The following is a 19113-nucleotide window of genomic DNA, read 5'->3' as shown; positions in this document are numbered from 1 at the left end:
CACCTTAGTCAACGACTAATTCTGTAACTACTATTAAATCATGAGAAAGTCCTCTTTCCTTTCTTGTTATGCTTAATTAACGTCTGTTTAGACGTACACTAATGTGTCAATCTTTTCACTTTTATCAATAAAAATAATAGAAATTATAAAATTTTATTCAATTAATTAAAAAAATTAAGTAAAAGGACAAAATTGAACGAAAAAAAAAATGTAGTATCTTTTCATATAAAAATATAGATATTTAATAAATTTGATTATTTAATTAAATAAATAAGATTTAAATAGTAACATTAGAAAGGAAAAAGACACATGAAAACTCTATATCTCCTTCATAGAATAATTTTTTTTTAAAAGAGGTATAGATTAATTAAACTTTGTCAATAAAAGATAATTAATTAAATATATATTTATTATCTTAAAAATGATATGTTGAATTTTAATATAATTTTTGTTTGATATATTGAATTATAAATTTCACTTATCCTTGTCTTCAATGCATGCAGTAAAAAGTATCCATCAGTTTTGACAGATATTATTCTTATCTATCGCTTGAATTGAATATAACATTTTTTTTCCTTCATAAATTAGTATCCCAATTCTCTAGTGGAGTAAGTTCTAAAAAAAGTCCTCAAAAGTAAACTAGTGTTGAAAGTGGAAGAGAAAAAGGAAAGCAAGTTCGTTCAACGAATCTGCATTGGAATTTGGATCTGAAATTGAAGAAAGAAATGGCACGTGCAGGAGGAATAACAAACGCAGTAAACGTTGGAATCGCTGTTCAAGCTGATTGGGAGAATCGTGAATTCATTTCTCACATTTCTCTCAATGTTCGTCGCCTCTTCGATTTCCTTGTCCAATTCGGTACTGAAAAAACTCATCTCAAGTTTTTTATTTTTATTCGACTAATTTTCCATATTAATTCAAATTTCATTTCAGAGGCTACAACAAAGAGCAAGTTAGCATCATTGAATGAAAAGCTTGATGTATTGGAGCGTCGTTTGGAACTCCTTGAAGTTCAAGTTGGAAATGCATCGGCGAATCCTTCACTTTTTGCAACTTGATGTGTAGTCAAATCATTTATTACACACCTTTCATGTAAGCACTCTCCACGCCTATATAGTGTATAATCTAAATGGAATTCTTGATATATGTAAGTCATTTCTAAATCAAAAGTTTATGTGTTTGATTAGTTTCATCATGCTTTGTTTGTTTAATTCTAGTTCTTGATTTGCAATTTATTGGGTTAACATATGGTTTACTTCATCGGAATTTTTTGGTCTTAACCCTCCGGTTCTCAAGGAAAGGGACCTTAGTAATCTGGAGTTGGTCGGAAGGTAAGTAGAGTTTTACCAATGATTGTTTCAGTTAGATTTGAACTCGGATCTTTTAGATTGACTTATTCTTAAATGAAACTCATTAACCTCTTGAGCTTAAGTCCAACGACCTGGTTTAGTTGCAAATTTGGACTAGTAAAATCTTGTGTCTCATAAACGAAATTGTTGCAATTCTCGTGTATTTTGATCACGTAATTGTGTCTTTTGACTTAGAGCCAGTTTGAGTGAACTTCTCTAAAAGCACTTATGGAAAGAATATTGCAATAATTATGAGTTTGTTGGATAACAACTTCTTGTAGTAATCAAGAATTCAAGATTACCTTCTAGATCTCTACAGAAGTTCTCTTGTTTAACTTCCCCATACATATCTATAAGCTTATAAGGGTATTTTTATAAGCGAAGAATTATAATTTAATTTTATTTTAATTGAGAAGTTCTCCTGAGGTAGAAGTTAATCCAAATTAGACTCCAGTCCCTTTCAAATGCAACCTTGTGTTTCCACGCTACATGGACATCCATTTCTTCTGTTACCGACTCAATCGCTTGAGGTCCATAGATATCTGTCATGTTGGTTTTAATGATGCCGAGACCACATCAATGGATAAGAGTATTGGTACCTTTGATACATTCCTTTTTGTGGGAAAAATGAAATTTGTTTATCTAATTCTGGATTTCTTCAGTTGGATAGAAATGGATGATAACACACAATTTTTTTTATGATATGTGCCGAATGCCACACTCGATCGAAGTACGACCAATGATCTATTCTGCAGTTTTAATCTGTATAACATTACACCTCTTTGTACCTAATAGTCTCGTCCTGACTTTGACATTTTTCATATAATAATGAGTAATAACATCTCAATGGTTCTACAATGCCACATCAGTTTTAAGAAAGAACTTTAGCAACTTTCACTTCAATGATATAACTCTTTAAGAACTTACCTCCAAGTACTGTACTAAGAACTGCTGTTAGAGATGACCTAATGTTATTCTTCCGTTAGAAATGAACTTATGTTATTAAAATTGCACATTCTCAACAACATTCTTTTCCAGCCATGAAAAAAATAAGACATTTCTTAACTATTGTCTGAATGGCTCAGATTCTGCTTAATCTCGTTTGACTTACATATAGGACAACACATGTTATATTGTTCTAAGTTCTAACTTGTTACCAAATTCTACCATAATCTCCTTTCTCCCTCTTTTTGCTTTTGCACATTCTCTTGACTTGACTGTTCTTAACGAAACAATTCAACATAATAGAAGAATCAATGTAGTTCATAGAGCAGAATATGAAAAATCAGATTGACTACTGCAAATCACCAAACAATGAACTACAGAAAACTGAGATTGAAAAAATAAATTAATCTCAATAATCAGTTGTTTACATCAATATGATTGTTGTAAGTCAAATTTTCTTTTGAGGAGAAAAAACTATATTACTGCTTTACTGTACCTGCAGAATTCAAGCCTGCATTCTAATCAGATATGAATTCTCATATAAACTTCTAGTCTTTCTCTTTCTACTGCATCACATTGTCAGCCTTTTCTTTGGTACTGTCTTCAACTCATTATTTCTCAATAAGTAGCATATAAAGGGAGAAGGGGTTGAAGAAATGAGAACCAAGAGTGTAAGAATTGTTTGTCGAATACAGAGGTGGATAAATTTGTACTAAGTTTTCTTTTCCTTCCTTTATCAGAAATGATAAACAAAATTAAAAGAAAAACCTTTGGCTGAATGAAAGGCCATTGGCAATTTCTTATTGCCCTACACAAGATATCTTTTCATGCGCATTGTAAATTATGCATTAATATAATTAATTCTTTTGGGAACACGTTATTATAAAAGAGGATTAATGATATCCAATTAATTGTGCATGCTAAATATTTTTCAATAGAACTGTTTAGAAAATGTGATAACATTTTGTTTTCCTCATTGCCATTTGAGAGTTAGTGCCACTTTAGAGATTCAGTGTGAAGAATACCAGATAAGAGACACGGAACTTTTGGGTCGCAGTGGTTTGAGAGTATGTTTTGTTTTTACTAACAATTAGAAGATTGTTACTCTATGTTTGTTTTGTTTCCTTTTTCAAAAGATAAATATTTGAAACATAAAACAAAATAAAAAATAAGGTGAAATTGAAATTGTGTAGTGAAAACAAGAAATTTGAACAGAATATATATTTTTATTTTGTCAAAATAAGTCCTAATTGTTGTTAGGCTGAACTATAAGTATCCTCAAAAACATGAGCGTTCATCCTGCTTGACCGAATTGGTTACCAGTCTAACCAAAGTGTCTATTAGCTTTTTTGAATGCATAGTTGAATTGTATCTTAGATTAAATCACAATCCAATTTTTTTGTGACATTTTGTAGTAGTCAAGTTTGGACTTAGCAAACGATATGGCCTTTATGCACCATATATTCACTTTCCTTTGGCCCAGTTTATTCTTTAAAACCATAAAGATGAGGAGTTCAGTTTCAAGAAGCATAGAGTGGATGAAAGTACAAATCAGAAGTGGTATTTTTTCTTTTACCATTTAGAATGTGATATTACTAAAGCGATAGCCAAAAACAAATCAAAAGAATTCCATTAGCCGATTTACTATCTCGGTAGTGGGTGTGATAAGGTTTGGATTGTGATGGTTGATTCTGCTGTAGATGTAGTTGAGGGAAGCACCCTTTTGTCCATGACAATCGAGTAGCGGTTGGATCCTCCAAGGCTGTCGATTGACTTCATGTATTCAGATGCATTGTTTTCGATGATGAGAGCATCCTCCAACTCGCGAACTATATCAACCATACACGGCCTATATGCTGAGAAGGGTTCAAGACATTGCAGTGCTACTTCCACCACTCTCCATAATGCCTCTGCATGATATCCTCCCTTGATCCCAGGATCTACAATTTCTTCCACCTTTGATGCTCTTATGTATGGTTTGGCCTGCATACATATTTATTTCTTATTATGTATTAAAATATAACTACATAGGATTGAAAATAATAAAGAGACATGGATCGTACCCATTCAACCAAGCTCCATTCAATCCGTGGTCTCTTTATGTTTAGAGGTTCTCGGCCGCTTACAATTTCAAGTAGAACCACGCCAAAGCTGAAAACATCACTCTTTTCAGATAGTTGCTGGGTTTTGTAGTACCTGCATAGGGATAAATATCAGCTATTCTGAAACTTTTTCATGTCATGGTTGCATTGTGGAACACATGAAACATATAGGATTAGGAGTGTGAGATTCTTCTTCATCTCTTTTGGATGCGTGTAGATACTTTCCCTAAATATTTGTATTTACCGATATCCTCAGTTTAGTTTCTATATGTTTATAAATAAATATAAATATACACTTCAAAATGGAAATATAATAAACATTTGTTTACTCTCTCTAATCTCTGACTGATAGAGCCTCCATGAAACAAACACAGAATGCAGAAAATAATAGGAGAATCCAGGGAGTCATTTTTATATGCGACTTTTTTTCCTGAGTGTTTTTCTTTTCAGAGGGTTCCAAGAATCCTTTGTTTGAGAAATGTAATAAATATTTTGCTCACAGTGAGAAGTTCAGATTAAGACAATTTTAGAAGTTCACTTACTCAGGATCCAGATACCCTGCGGTTCCTCTTACTTCAAGGGAAACATAACTGTCTCCTTCCTGAGGAGCATATTTTGAGAAACCAAAATCTGCAACCTTAGCACACATGCTATGATCCAGAAGTATATTGCTCGATTTTACGTCCCTGTGTATTACAGAACGTCCTGGAAATGTGTGAAGATATGCCAAACCTGCTCAATCAGAAAATAGTGAAGTTGAGACATGGACGTGCTTATCAAAAGTTTATGATATGTCATATTATTTTAGTATTCCCTATCTAATTAATATCTTTACAATATCATTCTAATCACAAAAAGTCAATATGATCGACCATCAGTCCAGTACTGTCAAATCAAATGTCAATCAATAGGCCCTCATCATTTTGCATGTGATTTGCTCCAGTTTATTTGTTCATTAGAGATGACAATATGCCTCGTACATTCTTATTCAAGTGTCTACGCCTGTGGCAAGGCATAGCCATTGTATATGTTTCATCTTTTTCACTGTTCATTTGAATTAGTTTTATTCTTTCATCTATGTTTACATACAACTTCATGCTTTATCCTTCCTGATATGAGGCAAGCTTATTTCTCAGTACCTAGGTACAACTTTGTAAAAATAAAACATTGTATTACGTACCTCGAGCTGCACCTAGAGCAATAGAGAGTCTAGTTGGCCAGTCTAATATTTTTCTCTTTGCTGGTTCCCCTGTTGTCAAGTTGAATTTCAGAATTACTCTGTATTAAAACATATCAGCTGAATGAATTGTGGGATATTTACCATATAGTCTATCTAGCAAAGAGCCATTGGACATGAAAGGATACACAAGAATTTGTTGATCATTTTCATTACAGTAACCAAGAAGAGGCACCAGGTTCTCATGTTGTATTGCTGAAAGTAGGTTTAGCTGCATGATGCATCAAAGAGAGGAAACTTTATATTCTTGAGCAGTTAATTGGCATGTGTCAGATTATGTAAACACTAGATTTTCATTATTTTATGCAGCCTAAAACTAGTAAGGCAAGTGCTACCCTAATTTCCTCATAGCACTTGTTAAGAATTCAAAAAATAGAAACTGTTCCTTAAAATGTGTTGCATTAAGCATTGTCAATGCATTAAATCCAACACTTTTCAATGAATAATTTACATTTCCTTAACCATTTGTTAAAACGACCTAACTTTAAATTAGGAACATCTTGTGGGAATTTTGATACATTTAATAAATTAATCATGCATAATATATTATATACCTCATTATCAAATTCTCGGGTTCCCTGAGTTGATGTTGCTGAACGGACTTTTACTGCCACTTCCTGACCATCGTCTAGAGTGCCCCGGTAAACAGAGCCAAAACCTCCTTCACCTATCAAAGTTTTGTACCTCTCTGTTGCCAGCTCTAGAAACTCCAAAGTGAATGGTTTAACTGAGACCGACTTTATGAAGAAATCGTCTTTGCTTGGCAAAGAGAAAATTACATCTGCATGTATTTGTTGAAGAATGTCATATATGCAATTAAGATTAAGCCAAACCTTACATGTTAAAATCACCACTTCCATCATACAGAATAAAACACATAGTGATAACAATGGTCGTCTACACAAACTAATATCATCTACTACAATCATAATAATTCTTTTGTCAATTGATATTAGTAACTTGGTGTGCAAAATGTAATGTAAAATTGTTCGTAGCCATCTATCTAGGAATTTTCACAGGATCTTAATTTTTTAATATATTTTTCCCACATTTCATTAATATGTAGAACATTATGTGCAACTCCTGACTGAAATGCTAGTTTTAGACTATATTTGCTTCAGTTATGTGTATAAATTACAAATAAATCTGTAAAAGAAAAATTGATTTAAAGATGTAAGACTCCTTAAACCTGCAGAACAGAAGAAGCTTGTCGTTATTTATCTTCCAAGTTTGTAGAAGTAAATAAAAATATAATTTCTGTATTTTAATCAATGCACTATGTTAAAGATAACACTTTGAGATTTGATCTTGTGATCTAAGATTGTCTATATAGAGTGACGTGACTATAATTGTTGTTTATTAGTCTAAACAGCAAATATGTTACTTTAGAATGCAGATACACATAGGATACAGAGGATTATAGAAGATAATGTTCCTACTTGTTGCCATTGGGTAGGTCTTTCCACCAAATCCTTCCAAAGGAATTGACTTGTGTCTATAACGGCAAAAAAAAAGAATTCCAACAGCGAAAGTAAGCAAAAGTGATCCACTTGTAATAATAGCTCCAATCACCAAAACTTGTCCAAATTTGGGTTTTTTTGCTTTGCATCTTCCATAACTGATATATTAATGTGGAAAAAGTAACAAATAAATCTTGATATATTTTATTTTAAAACTTATATTACTATGCATAAGAGAATACTTCATACTCTGTATTGATTAGTGAACTGTTCAACTTTGCTGTATCTTCATCGCTCATGGGTTGATTGCAGCCAAAATATCTGGATATAAATCAAATATACAAGATGAATAAATCAGGTATATTAAAAATATACAATGATTGAAAATAGCTTCCTAGTATAGATGAAGTAGAATGCCAACATGTAAAACTTACAATGATTTTAAATGCGGCAGTGAGATAATGGACTCCGGAAGCTGTCCTGAAAGATCATTGTAGCTCAGGTCTCTGCTCCATAAATGTAAATCAAACATTTCAAAAGTTTCATTGGTAATTTCTTAATGACACTAATAACAGAAGGAAATTTCTCTATTATTGGAATCAAGTGAAGGAAGAAATAAATTGAGCAATATATGCAATATAATGTGAAAGCATATTTCTCTAGGATTATTTATAAAATCTTAGGATTAAAATGCACTGTTATTATAGAGAACAAACGTTGCATTGAGACTGTCTAGTGTCTACCTTATGTTACCGACATGATGTTATATTAATTAGGATAAATGTTCAAGTGTGTAGGATTATTTTAGTTTAGTGCTAGCATTCATGTAAAATGTGTATAGGACACTCAATCCATGTAACAAACTACACTTTCATGCATCCTTGAGTTATTTATTAAGTCATGCAATTTGTTGCCATCCATCTGCATAAAGTTTAAGTTTAGTTCTTGTTGCCATGTAGAAAGAATTTTTCATAAATCTTTGTGCTACCGGGACCAGTTTTTGGTGATAAGGATTTCTTGAAATTGCATGAGTTAGACTTAGACTATATATTTACTTAGTTGGTCGTATTTTATTTCTATAGCATGTCTGTGCGTGTTTATGTTAACATTTACAAGGATAATAGAAAGGCTATTAACTCATACACTATCATCCTAGATCATTGTTAAAATGAGAAAGGGTAAACAATTACACTGATGTCAACGAGGAAGATGGTGGAAACAAGGGAATATAACCATCAAAATGGTTGTGGCTCAGGTTCCTGTGCATAACAAAATTGTTATTACATTATTACATAATAAAGTGTAAAAACAGTCCACTGTTTCCCACTAAAAATAATGTAGAAGTTTTTAAAATGAGAAAGATTCGGAAGCAGTACAATATTTGTAAATTGGTCAACTCAGTGACACTGGACGGAATTGTTCCTCTGAGATTATTGGAGGAAAGATCCCTGGAGGAAATCAGAAAAGGAAAATGCAGATAATTTATGAACACCTTGGAGAAAAATAGCAATAATTCATAAGCATGTATGATTGCATTCAAGAGTGGAAGGACTTACAACTTAGTGATAAGAGATGAACCATTTGAACCATCACATGCTATACCTTTCCAGGGGAAAAGCATACAAGGATCTCCAGTCCAACTCTCAAATGCTCCATTGTCTTGGTTTTGTAGCAGCAGTTTTTCTCTTATCTTCTGAATAACTTCCACTGAAGAGAAAATCAAGTGTTTGTGTAAGAGGGAGAAGGAGACTGGTTAAAATGTAAGTAAAATTCATTAATATTAGTGTTGTCAATCGCGGATAGCAGAAAATAGAGGTTTGTTCAAATTTTGATACGCTACAATGTTATGATGTTATTATAGCCGCTATTCGACATGATTTTGTATTAAATCGTGTATCGCAGAATAATAGCGGTTTTTTAAAATTCCACTGCACTACAATGTTATAGCGCCGTTATAGATTCTATTTCACAATACTGATCAGTATGGTAATCTTAGTGGATAAATAAATAAGGAAATGGAATGTAAAACATCTAAATGTACACTTACCATCTGTTTGGTTGGTCTCTTCAATCCACGATCGTGCCTGTAGGATCTCATAGGCATTCAAAAGGGGTCCAAAGTTAGATCCAGATGCCTTGACCAAGGTTATATTGAGCGATCCTTTCGCTGAAATGTTCAAGACTGTGTAACTGTATTTGGACCCTCCATCCAATACATCAAACCTCTCCTTTTTAATCTCATTATTTAGATAGATGTCAAACACCCTTTGGCCTTCTTTGAGAGTGCTATCTAATTCAAGGAAGTAGAGAAACACCGAGTATTCATAATCCTCTGTCTCAAGCCCATCGTGGACAAACTCCAATCGCTCAGAGTGATTAAGAGCTGTTTGTAAGACTTGTAAAGGAGGTGTCACATTGCCTTTGAGCTCAACATTGCTGACATTGAATGACAGTGGAAGAGCAGATGATGGACTTGAAGTTGCTTTCCAGATTCTATCATTTTGGTCAACTGGGAACCTAAAATTGATAGATACTGATATTATGAGACCTTTCTGTCCAAGTACTTAATCCATGGCATCAAAGTAACAAAAGAATGTTGCTGACTAAACAAGCACAAATCATTTCAATAGAAAACTAAGGCTTCACTAGATTGAGATCCTTCTCTTTGAAGTTTTCGCCACTTATGATATCCAATCTGAATTGGCAATAGTTAATTCTTGTGACTTGTGAGTTGCACATTATACTGAATTGTTCTGGATTCTTGCTTCTCTATTTGTTATTTAAATTCAGGTGCATCTCAATGCATCATAAAGTTAATATAAAAGTGAACACACATTTTAGTTCTTTGTATAGTTTCTATAATTCTATAACGTGAAGCATAGGTTATGTCGTGTACTTGTCAAAAAGATTAATGCATCATTCTGCTTAAATTCTTTTAGTCTAAAACATGTTTGATATAACATGAATTGCAATTATAATCCCTTACATAGATGTTGATTTTTATTTAATATCTACTCTGCTCATGAGTATGATGCTTCCATAAAAATTAAATAGTGATAATGTTAGGATATAGAAATACAGATAACCTCTAAGCCATGTAGGTTTACTGAAACTATGTCAAATGGTGGTGGAATCTACCTCAAAAATAAAGTAAATCACATACCTGATGTCATCTTTTGTGCCACAAAGATTATTTCTGCTTATCAGTTTTAGAACACCGGTAGAGAAACCATGTAGGTATTCTTCAGGTAATGGCCTTAATTCAAGCTGAGAAATGAAGGGATTGACCTCTTCCTTCAATAAGCAGAAGTCTATGTAGTCTTTGGTGGCTCTGAAAACTCCCTCAATTTCCAAGTCCTCGAGCCTAGACGATCGTACTTCACCTAGTTGTGTTACCCCAATTGAAACATAAAAGGAAGAATTTAAACTATCAAATGGAAACGTGCCCCTTATCAAATACACTTGATCCTTAATTGTTGGCAAATTGTAACATCTCTTCCCCTCATCTATTTCAAACAGTCGAAGGTTTTCGTTGCTTCTATGGCTTAACAAAATTTCAGGTATTTGTCTGCAACTTCTTTTATCAGAGAACCAGGTGTAATCTGATGTATAATTTAGGGTTGTCAATGGATCTGTGTAATTTGAATCAGCACAGCATGCTATGCTCTCAAACCCTGCAAGAAAAATTTCACAGGTTATATTCATTTTGTACAAATTGGATTTTCCCTTGAATAAATTTTTAGCAACATAGAAAAGTGAAATTGTTTCAAGATTCTCTTAGTATTGAAAGTATGAAACTACTAGTTATATTTCAGAATTATTGCAAAAAAAGTTTCTTTTTTTCCTCATTATCAATTATGATCCTCTGATCACCTTTCATGTTAATTAATAAATAAGTTGTTTTTTATATTTCAAAGAGAAAAAACTAGTTATAGATATCATGATCTTAAAAGAGTTATAGTATTAAGTTACTAACCTTCAGTTGCAGAAGCTGATCTGATAAATATACAAAGACAAAGAGAACATGCCACAACCAATCTTAATAATATCCAAATAACTGGTAGCTCCATCATGATCTGAAACAGAGGTTACCCCAAAGGGTTATCAAACTTGAATCCATGCTAACTAACTTTTCATCTTCCCTTTAGTACCATAAAAATTCTTCTGAATTCTGTTTCATTCTCTGCCTTATATGCTGAGATTTTTCAAAGAAAGAAAAAAGGAACCTTGATCAATCCTATATAGTATAATGAAACTTAATTAAATTATAGCCTTGTGGAAGGATTTGAAGCCATTTTAACAAAAGTTCTCAATTTGATAGAGGTTAGAACATAGAAAAAATAAATATATTGTTAAAATATGGGGTTTGACTTTAGGCCTGGAAACTGCAGGAGGTAGATAGGAAAGAGATGGAAGACGAGTTAGAGATTGAATTAGTACAAGTGCATAGTTAATTATGTTTTCTTTTCCTATAGTTTTATTGTTGATGTTAAACATTATTATTCTTATTGTTGATGTTGAACATTACTATTATTCTTATTGTTTTGGTGGTGGTTGCTTCATTATCTTGTATATATTAAAATTGATATGGTTTAAATAATTAGACAGACCAGTCCTTCGTCTTCTTCTGCTTTCTTCCTTCTCATTCTATGGATGCAACTCAATGAAAATAGTAAGTGGTATCTTGAACAAATTTTTAACTTTTCTGGTATACAACTACACCTAAGTATTGTTGCAGAGGTATATACCCAAGTATTTTATAGACATAGGTTTTCATTAATATAGAAACTAATTTAAAAAGAAAAGGAGTTACATATAAAGAGATTTCAAAGCTAGGACTTTTTTATCCAATAAGTAATTGAATTCAATAGTTAATTAATTAAGTTAAGGATAAATCGTTTGGGAGATTTCGAGTTTGAATTCTGATTGGAAATATATTTGATTAGATTTTATTTATTTTTCGATCGAATTTTAAATTATTAGGATTTAATTCTTCCAAAAAACAGAGGGTTAAGACAAAAAAAAGTTGATAAAACAATATTAAATTTGAAAGGAGCAATTTTAAATTACTAGGGTTTAATTATCCCAAAAAAACAGAGGGTTAAGACAAAACAAAAATTGATAAAACAATATTAAATTTGAAAGGAGCAATGTAGTACCGTACGCAAAAGTACACTCTTGTGGAGGGATATATAATTTTCAGTTACAATTTATACACACAAGCGTAGATTAGTCTCGTAACTGACCGAATGAAAATACTAAATGAAAAAAAATTAATGTGGATTTCTAAAATATGATATTTTTTATTTTATTTTTTATGTTATGCTTAGCACAATTAAGGTATCTACTGTTTACTTTTCATATTTTGGATAATAATATAATTAAATTTGATACGAAGGAATTAAGAAAGTGGCTCAATGATACCCCAAAAGAGCAAGTAACCCCTTACATCCTTGTAATACTAACATAACTGTTCAGCGTGAACTGACTGAAAACTACATCACAAATGAAGCAAGCTAGCGCATCCATTTATAAAGATTTGGCAGAATTTTTGGTCTACCTAATTGTTTGTTTGGACACAATTACTGTCAAAATGAAAATGAAAATAAAAAAATTGATCAATTTTCATGAACTCCCATAGATAGCATATTGATTAAATATTACGAATACTGTTCTAAAATTCAAATGGTCTACTGTGTTAGATAATATTATCATGATTAATAAATTTCAGTTAAGAACGAATTATTTGAAAGAATTTGAATTCGAATTATAACTAAAACAATTTTGTCAATTTTATTTACCTCTTCAACGAATTTTGGATTATCAAAGTTCATTCCTTTAAGAATTGAAGGATTGAGGAAAAAATCAATATTTTCATACGATTAAATCTGTCTTAATATGTGTTGATCATATCAAATTAGATCGTTATGTGGTAGGATACCTCAACGTAAATTAGAGTATTGATATATAGTATTTTGGTTTTAGCTTAATAATATTATTGATTTTTTTACAAATAATATAATATTGATCCTTATTCAATATAAATGATGTTCGTCCCATTCTCCCATTCAAGTTGAATGTAGCAGTTTTAGTTTTGGCTTAAATATTAAAATAATAATAGTATAAAAAATATTTTATTTAATGCACAAAATATCATAAAAGTGTCATATATATCATTAATGAGAGTATTACAATATGAAGATAAAAATTCATTTAATCTTATATTTTATAAAAAAAAGTATATAATATAATATGAGGCCAAGAAACAACTACTGGCTTGTATAATAAAATATACAAGAAAATAAAGTTGTTGGAGGCAATATCTCCACAATGTGTTCTGTCACGTTGAGGAAACCCTAACTGCCATATTTAATTGGAAATGGTATTGAAATTTAAGAAGTTTTTATTTTATTTTTTTATTTTTTTTATCAATAGAGTTTGAAATTGGTATTTTGTAATTATTAATTATCTAGTACAAACTAATCCCCTTTTTATATCTAACATTTGACTATCTAAATTCATAACTCTCAGTTTACTAGCTGTGTTTTTACTGATTTTTTTTTTATTTAAAAAAAGTAACTACATTCTTACTAATTCCAACTATCTAATTTTTTTATATTTAAATTTTATCAATCCATTGGCATGAAAATCCAAACTATTGGAAAGCATTGTAAATACAGAAAGGATAGATGTTGATATGTTTTACTTGGTCAATTTCTTAGCATACTTTAAGTAATTGAGTTCAAAAATAAAGAACTTGTTTTGTTACTTTTGGTATTAATTAGTCAGCGTAACAAGTTGCATTAAATCTTATATATTGCCGGTAATTTCAAAGCTGTGTGTTAACAGGATTTCCAAAACTTTGATGCAGTCATGCTCATGCCTATAGTAATTGTGAGCTGAGCTACAAAATCAGTCTGATTTTGTTTGAAAGTCTATAAAATTTGTTAGCTTATTTCAAAATTGATTTCATATGTGAAACTTATACTATCATTCTTCAAAAGAAACAATTTAATTATTTTTATATAAAATAATGAATAATAAGACTAATTTTTATTTTGAGGTCTAACATACATTTTAAAAAATTTAACTTTATATGACATCTATTTAAATTCTATTTTATAATAATATAGTTAAATAATTCAAAAATAAATAAACACTTATATACTTAAATTACACGAAAGAATAAAAATTTAATAATTTAACACAAAATGTAAAGGTTTCTTTTTTCTTTCAAAAACAATGAAAGAGATCACTAGGAGCATAACATATTCTGCGTGACATGTTCAGTAATAATGGCTCTAAGATACTGATGAGTGTGACATTTTAGTTTATAATAATAAAAATAATTTTTTTTGTCAACAATAACTAAAAAGAGTTTAATTTTTATATACTTTTAACTAAAAAAAATTATATTGTCAATACCTCATAATTATTATATATATTACTATAAAAATAATTATAATTAAAATTAAATATTTTTAATAATTGTAATTGATTGTAATTTAAAATATGAATTAAATTCATACTGAAATTGAATTGTTGGAATACAATTTTGTGATAGTCTCAACTAACCAAAACTTAAAAATAGTAGGATATATGAATCTATGGTGACATATATAACAAAAAGTTAATCTTTTAGCTTTTGGGTATAACTAAAGATTTTTCATTATTGTGTATTATATTGGGCAGTTTGCAAATATTATTTGGTGATGATTTTGGCTTGCCTATACCCGACAAAGGGAATTGATGCTTCCCATGATTTTAAGGCATATATTATCCGGTAATCTTTTGTCATCTAGTAATTCATATGCCCAAGGCCCTTATTATAGGCTAAAAAAAAAATAACATAATACCTTTGGACAAGAAATAATCCTGTGAATATTTATAAGAAAAAGAAAATATATATAAGAATAAAGTATTTCATCATTTAGATTTTGACTAATCTTACATAAAAGAGCGAATGATTATAACATTTAATTGTTATTTATACAGTATATATATTCTCTTTTTTGTCTGCTAGTTTAATTATTAAATATTATTATTATTATGTTGAATATCTCGATATTCACAGTTTCTTTTAATTTTTTTTTTTCTTTCCAAACGCATCTCTTAATAATAAACATTTTTCACTGTCATATTGAGTCAAACTAAATAAACACGTTTAAGGGTTGGTCTCTTTAATTCAAATCCAAGTTTTTTTCTTTTGCCAGTTGAAGCAACATACATTGATTAAGTTTGTCCAGAAACAAAAATACATTGCTTAAGGAATTATTTTATCATAGAAACCAATAATACAGTTAAATCAGAATTTCTTCTCAGAATCATTTTATAACTAGATTGAGATCTGCTTGTGCGGCTGTTCATAAATAAAAATAGAATTTTATAAAAAAAAATTCCTTTTTTAATTTTTCATTTTTGCCCCAACATTTTTTAAATTTATGAATATGAACAAAATGTTGGGGTTGATTGCAAGTCTCACATCCTTTAGTGTGGGAGAATAAGGAGAAGGCCAACGCTATATATTGGGTTTTGGTCCTTTGTTTTCAAATGCACCAGTCAGTAATAGCACTTTAAGCTTGTATCTGACTTAGTTTAAATATTTGTTTTGTAAGAGTGTGGTTGCCGATTTAGGCAGCGGCTGTGGTTTTTTCTCCGATTTTGGAGTTTTCACGTTATATTCTTGTGTCTTAATTCTTTTAATTTATGCTATTTTTCCCAACAACTGGTATCAAGAGCCAGGTTCAGAGGTTCGGTAGGATAATTTTTCTTAGTATGCTCTGTGGTTGCAGCTTTGTCTGATCTTCCACATCAGAAAAGAATTATCCTTGGTATTGTTAGGGGAAAGGAGATATTATCATTGGTATTGTTAGGGGAAAGGAGATACTGTGAAAGTGTTGTTTAGGGAGGTTCTGGCTAAGGAAAGACTTGGTATTTAAGCGTGTCTGTTGTGACCCATCTCTCTTTCCTAGGAACTTACTTGGTGCACAGTTTACAGTCTGCGTGCAGGTGTTATGTCTTATTCAAGTGTTATGAAGTTTGACATAGAGAAGTTTGATGGAAGAATCAACTTTGGCTTGTGGAAAGTACAAGTCAAGGATGTGCTTATACAATCAAGATTACACAAGGCGTTGAAAGGAAACACTTCCAACATGGAGGACGACAAGTGGGAGGAACTAGATTTGAGAGCTGCAAGTGCAATTCGTCTGTGTTTGGCAAAGAATGTTCTTGCGAATGTGCAGAATCTGTCATCAGCCAAACAACTCTGGGAGAAGCTTGAAGAGTTATATCAGGCTAAGGGCATCTCAAATCGGTTGTTGTTGAAAGAGCAATTCCACAATCTGTGCATGGATGAGGGTATGAAAATCTCTGATCATCTTAGTACTTTGAATAATATTGTCTCTGAGTTGGAATCTATCAAAGTTGAGATTGATGATGAAGATAAAGCGTTAAGGCTCATTTTGTCCCTTCCACCTTCCTATGTTCATCTTAAACCTGTTCTGATGTATGGGAAGGAAAGTTTGAGTTTTGAAGAAGTTGCAACTAAAATTATTTCTGAAGAAATGAGAATGAAAAATGTTGAAAGCACTTCATCAAGCTCAATGTTGCTGACTAGAAGTGGGGCTAATGGGAAGAAGGTACATGCAAAGAATTTGGTGTGCTGGGAGTGTGGAAAGCTTGGGCATGTGAAGAGAAATTGTCCAGGTGGAGCAGTATCTGAAAAAGACTCTGAGACAAGTGCTGGCAAGGTCTCCCTTGTTTTGGGAGATGATGGTGATCTCATCTAGAAGATAAAGTTTGTCTTTATGGTATTTCCGATATACCATGAAAAAGGACAAGTTATTGCTAGCGGATTCAGAACAGCACACGGGTATTGGTTGGCATTGATGCAAGGTGTGTGGTGATGTGTCGATGGCTGAAGAACTTCCTGGAAGCCAACATGGGAGTTGCACCATAAATTTCAGCTAGGTTTCGACATGAGAAAATTCTTGGAATGGTTTAGTTCCAAGTGGAGAAAATTCTTGGGATGGTTTAGTTCCAAGTGTACTTTTGATGGTGGAGTATGATTGTCGGTAAGACAATGGAAATGGAAGCGGAAGCTGTAACTCTTACAATCAAGGTGGAGATTGTTGGGGTTGATTGCAAGTCCCACATCCTTTAGTGTGGGAGAATAAGGAGAAAGCCAACGCTATATATTGGGTTTTGGTTCTTTGTTTTCAAATGCACCGGTCAACAATAGCACTTTAAGCTCTATGTGTTGTAACAATTTTCACATAGTATTAATTCTCTGTTGCCGATTTAGGCAGCAGCCGTGGTTTTTTCTCCGGTTTTGGAGTTTCCACGTTATATTCTTGTGTTGTGATTGTATCTTAATTCTTTTAATTTATGCTATTTTTCCCAACACAAAATTTAAATAAACAATTGTTCTATCCAATCAACATAATTTATTAATGAAGAAAGTGCATTTGAAGCATTTAAATTACTTAAAATTTTTAACTCTCTAAATTTTTTAATTACTTCATACAAACACACTCTTGGAGAATCAATAATTTAATACATAATAATAAAGTAGTTGCGATATTAAATTTAAAAAAAAATGTACTTTGATATGAAAAAAATTACGAGTATAAGATCATTGTTAGAAAGAAAAACAATATTTATCATTTTGCATGCATTACATTATATGCATACTATTTTAGTGTCTAATTATATTTAAAAGAATTTGATAATATTATAGTATACAATGAACTATTTTAGTATAAAATGATATTTGAAAGAAGTTGGAAACATTTTCGTAGAATAAATCGAAACAAATTCAACTCTTTCAACCACTGGCATTGTCTTTAATTCCTCAAACCTAAAACTACAATATCGGGAAAAAAAATGTAAAAAGAGCCTTATCAATGCAACAAAAGTATCTTTTAGTTTCACAGTAAGTGAGTAAGATTTCCAATTAAAACATGCAAGAAATATTTTCATCATCAATATATTTTAACACAAAATGTGCCATTAGAATAAACCTATACATAATGAAAAATGATTAATAACCAAAACGTGAAGTATGTGAAATGCATAAATGAATTGCATGTGATCAATATTTTCTACTAATCTCGATTTAAATTCTTAGCCATAAATATTGAAGGTTGGATGATCATATTTTAAGTTATATTGTAGATTATATTTTAGAATTTAAAACACAAACTTTCCAATATCCATGTAACAATCGATGTTTCAATCTAGATAAAGGGAAATCTGAAGCGAAAACAAAAGATATGAAATAATCAAATAAGAAACCAAATATTTAATAAGAAAAGTCATTTGTTCTAATCACTGGTCATAGTGGTCGCACCGGAAGGAAGGATGACGAAGGTCTCTGGAGATGAACACACACAATACCATTTTTCAATTCTTAAGACATAACTTCGAGCAAATATTGAAGAATACTAATCAACTATGAACTATCATATGCAGAAGACTGATTGAAACATTTAAAATAAATTAAAAATAGAAAATAGTACAAAAAGAAGGAGTTTTTTTTTTGCTAGTCACCGCTTGCTAAAGAAATTTAGTATTATTGATATTGACGTGAATTGGTTACAAAATTAAAGGAGAATGAATGTATGATGAATGGATATAAGTATATAGTAAAGTTACAAATATAACTTATCTATACATAAAATTAGAGTGATACGTAAACATATAATTAACTTGACAAAAAAATAGTTACGTAGAAAAATTGACAATGAAACGACAATAGAATGCTCTGTTGTAATATATTATAAATAGATATGTCAATGGACATCCCAACAAGACCGTGAAATGTAGATAATGAATTGCTTTTCAAAACTATAACTTGAGGTGCTAAAAACTTGTACTTGAAGATACATAATATGAGTCATTGATCAAAATGAAATTCTGCTTCAAAATAATGTTCACTGAAAATTTCAACTATAGTAAGATTTTCAAAATTTAATCAGAAACTCATTTGAAGAATCATAGGCTGATACAGAACAATCATG

General features: G+C 31.2%; 2 protein-coding genes across 4 annotated transcripts; one reads left to right on the top strand and one right to left on the bottom strand.

Annotated features, from left to right (window-relative positions):
- The first annotated feature begins 533 nt into the window (after window positions 1–533).
- LOC101507672 (protein BRICK 1) lies at window positions 534–7389 on the top strand. Of its 3 annotated transcripts, none has more exons than XM_073364175.1 (3): window positions 534–858; window positions 934–1092; window positions 7030–7389. In XM_073364175.1, exons 1-2 carry the CDS (start codon window positions 726–728, stop codon window positions 1056–1058), a joined length of 258 nt encoding a protein of 85 aa, XP_073220276.1. In that variant the 5' UTR covers window positions 534–725; the 3' UTR covers window positions 1059–1092; window positions 7030–7389. The 3 variants fall into 3 exon arrangements, with proteins under 3 accessions (XP_073220276.1, XP_027193246.1, XP_004512552.1); XM_027337445.2 differs by having other exon boundaries at window positions 7023–7389; XM_004512495.4 differs by lacking the exon at window positions 7030–7389 and having other exon boundaries at window positions 537–858; window positions 934–1192.
- On the bottom strand, window positions 3834–11643 carry LOC101507037 (nodulation receptor kinase). The gene is made up of 15 exons (XM_004512493.4): window positions 11070–11643; window positions 10257–10767; window positions 9141–9610; window positions 8650–8800; window positions 8470–8541; window positions 8284–8352; window positions 7528–7599; window positions 7343–7414; window positions 7073–7251; window positions 6188–6414; window positions 5718–5844; window positions 5577–5645; window positions 4939–5128; window positions 4358–4490; window positions 3834–4277 (listed from the first exon to the last, which is right to left on the bottom strand). Exons 1-15 carry the CDS (start codon window positions 11164–11166, stop codon window positions 3939–3941), a joined length of 2778 nt encoding a protein of 925 aa, XP_004512550.1. The 5' UTR covers window positions 11167–11643; the 3' UTR covers window positions 3834–3938.
- Window positions 11644–19113: the final 7470 nt, after the last annotated feature.

This window comes from Cicer arietinum, chromosome 8 (genome assembly GCF_000331145.2).
Source record: "Cicer arietinum cultivar CDC Frontier isolate Library 1 chromosome 8, Cicar.CDCFrontier_v2.0, whole genome shotgun sequence".
Lineage (NCBI taxonomy): Eukaryota > Viridiplantae > Streptophyta > Magnoliopsida > Fabales > Fabaceae > Cicer > Cicer arietinum.
Note: the sequence above shows the minus strand (reverse complement) of the source record. Positions and strands in the feature narration are given on the sequence as shown.

Coding starts and splice junctions, on each gene's coding strand:
- LOC101507672 (XM_073364175.1), top strand. CDS start 726: ATGGCACGTGCAGGAGGAATAACAAACGCAGTAAACGTTGGAATCGCT. Junction 859..933: donor CGATTTCCTTGTCCAATTCG/GTACTGAAAAAA, acceptor ATTTCATTTCAG/AGGCTACAACAAAGAGCAAG.
- LOC101507037 (XM_004512493.4), bottom strand. CDS start 11,166: ATGATGGAGCTACCAGTTATTTGGATATTATTAAGATTGGTTGTGGCA. Junction 7,600..8,283: donor TCTTCCTCGTTGACATCAGT/GTAATTGTTTAC, acceptor TTTATGGAGCAG/AGACCTGAGCTACAATGATC. Junction 7,252..7,342: donor AGTTCACTAATCAATACAGA/GTATGAAGTATT, acceptor TTAATATATCAG/TTATGGAAGATGCAAAGCAA.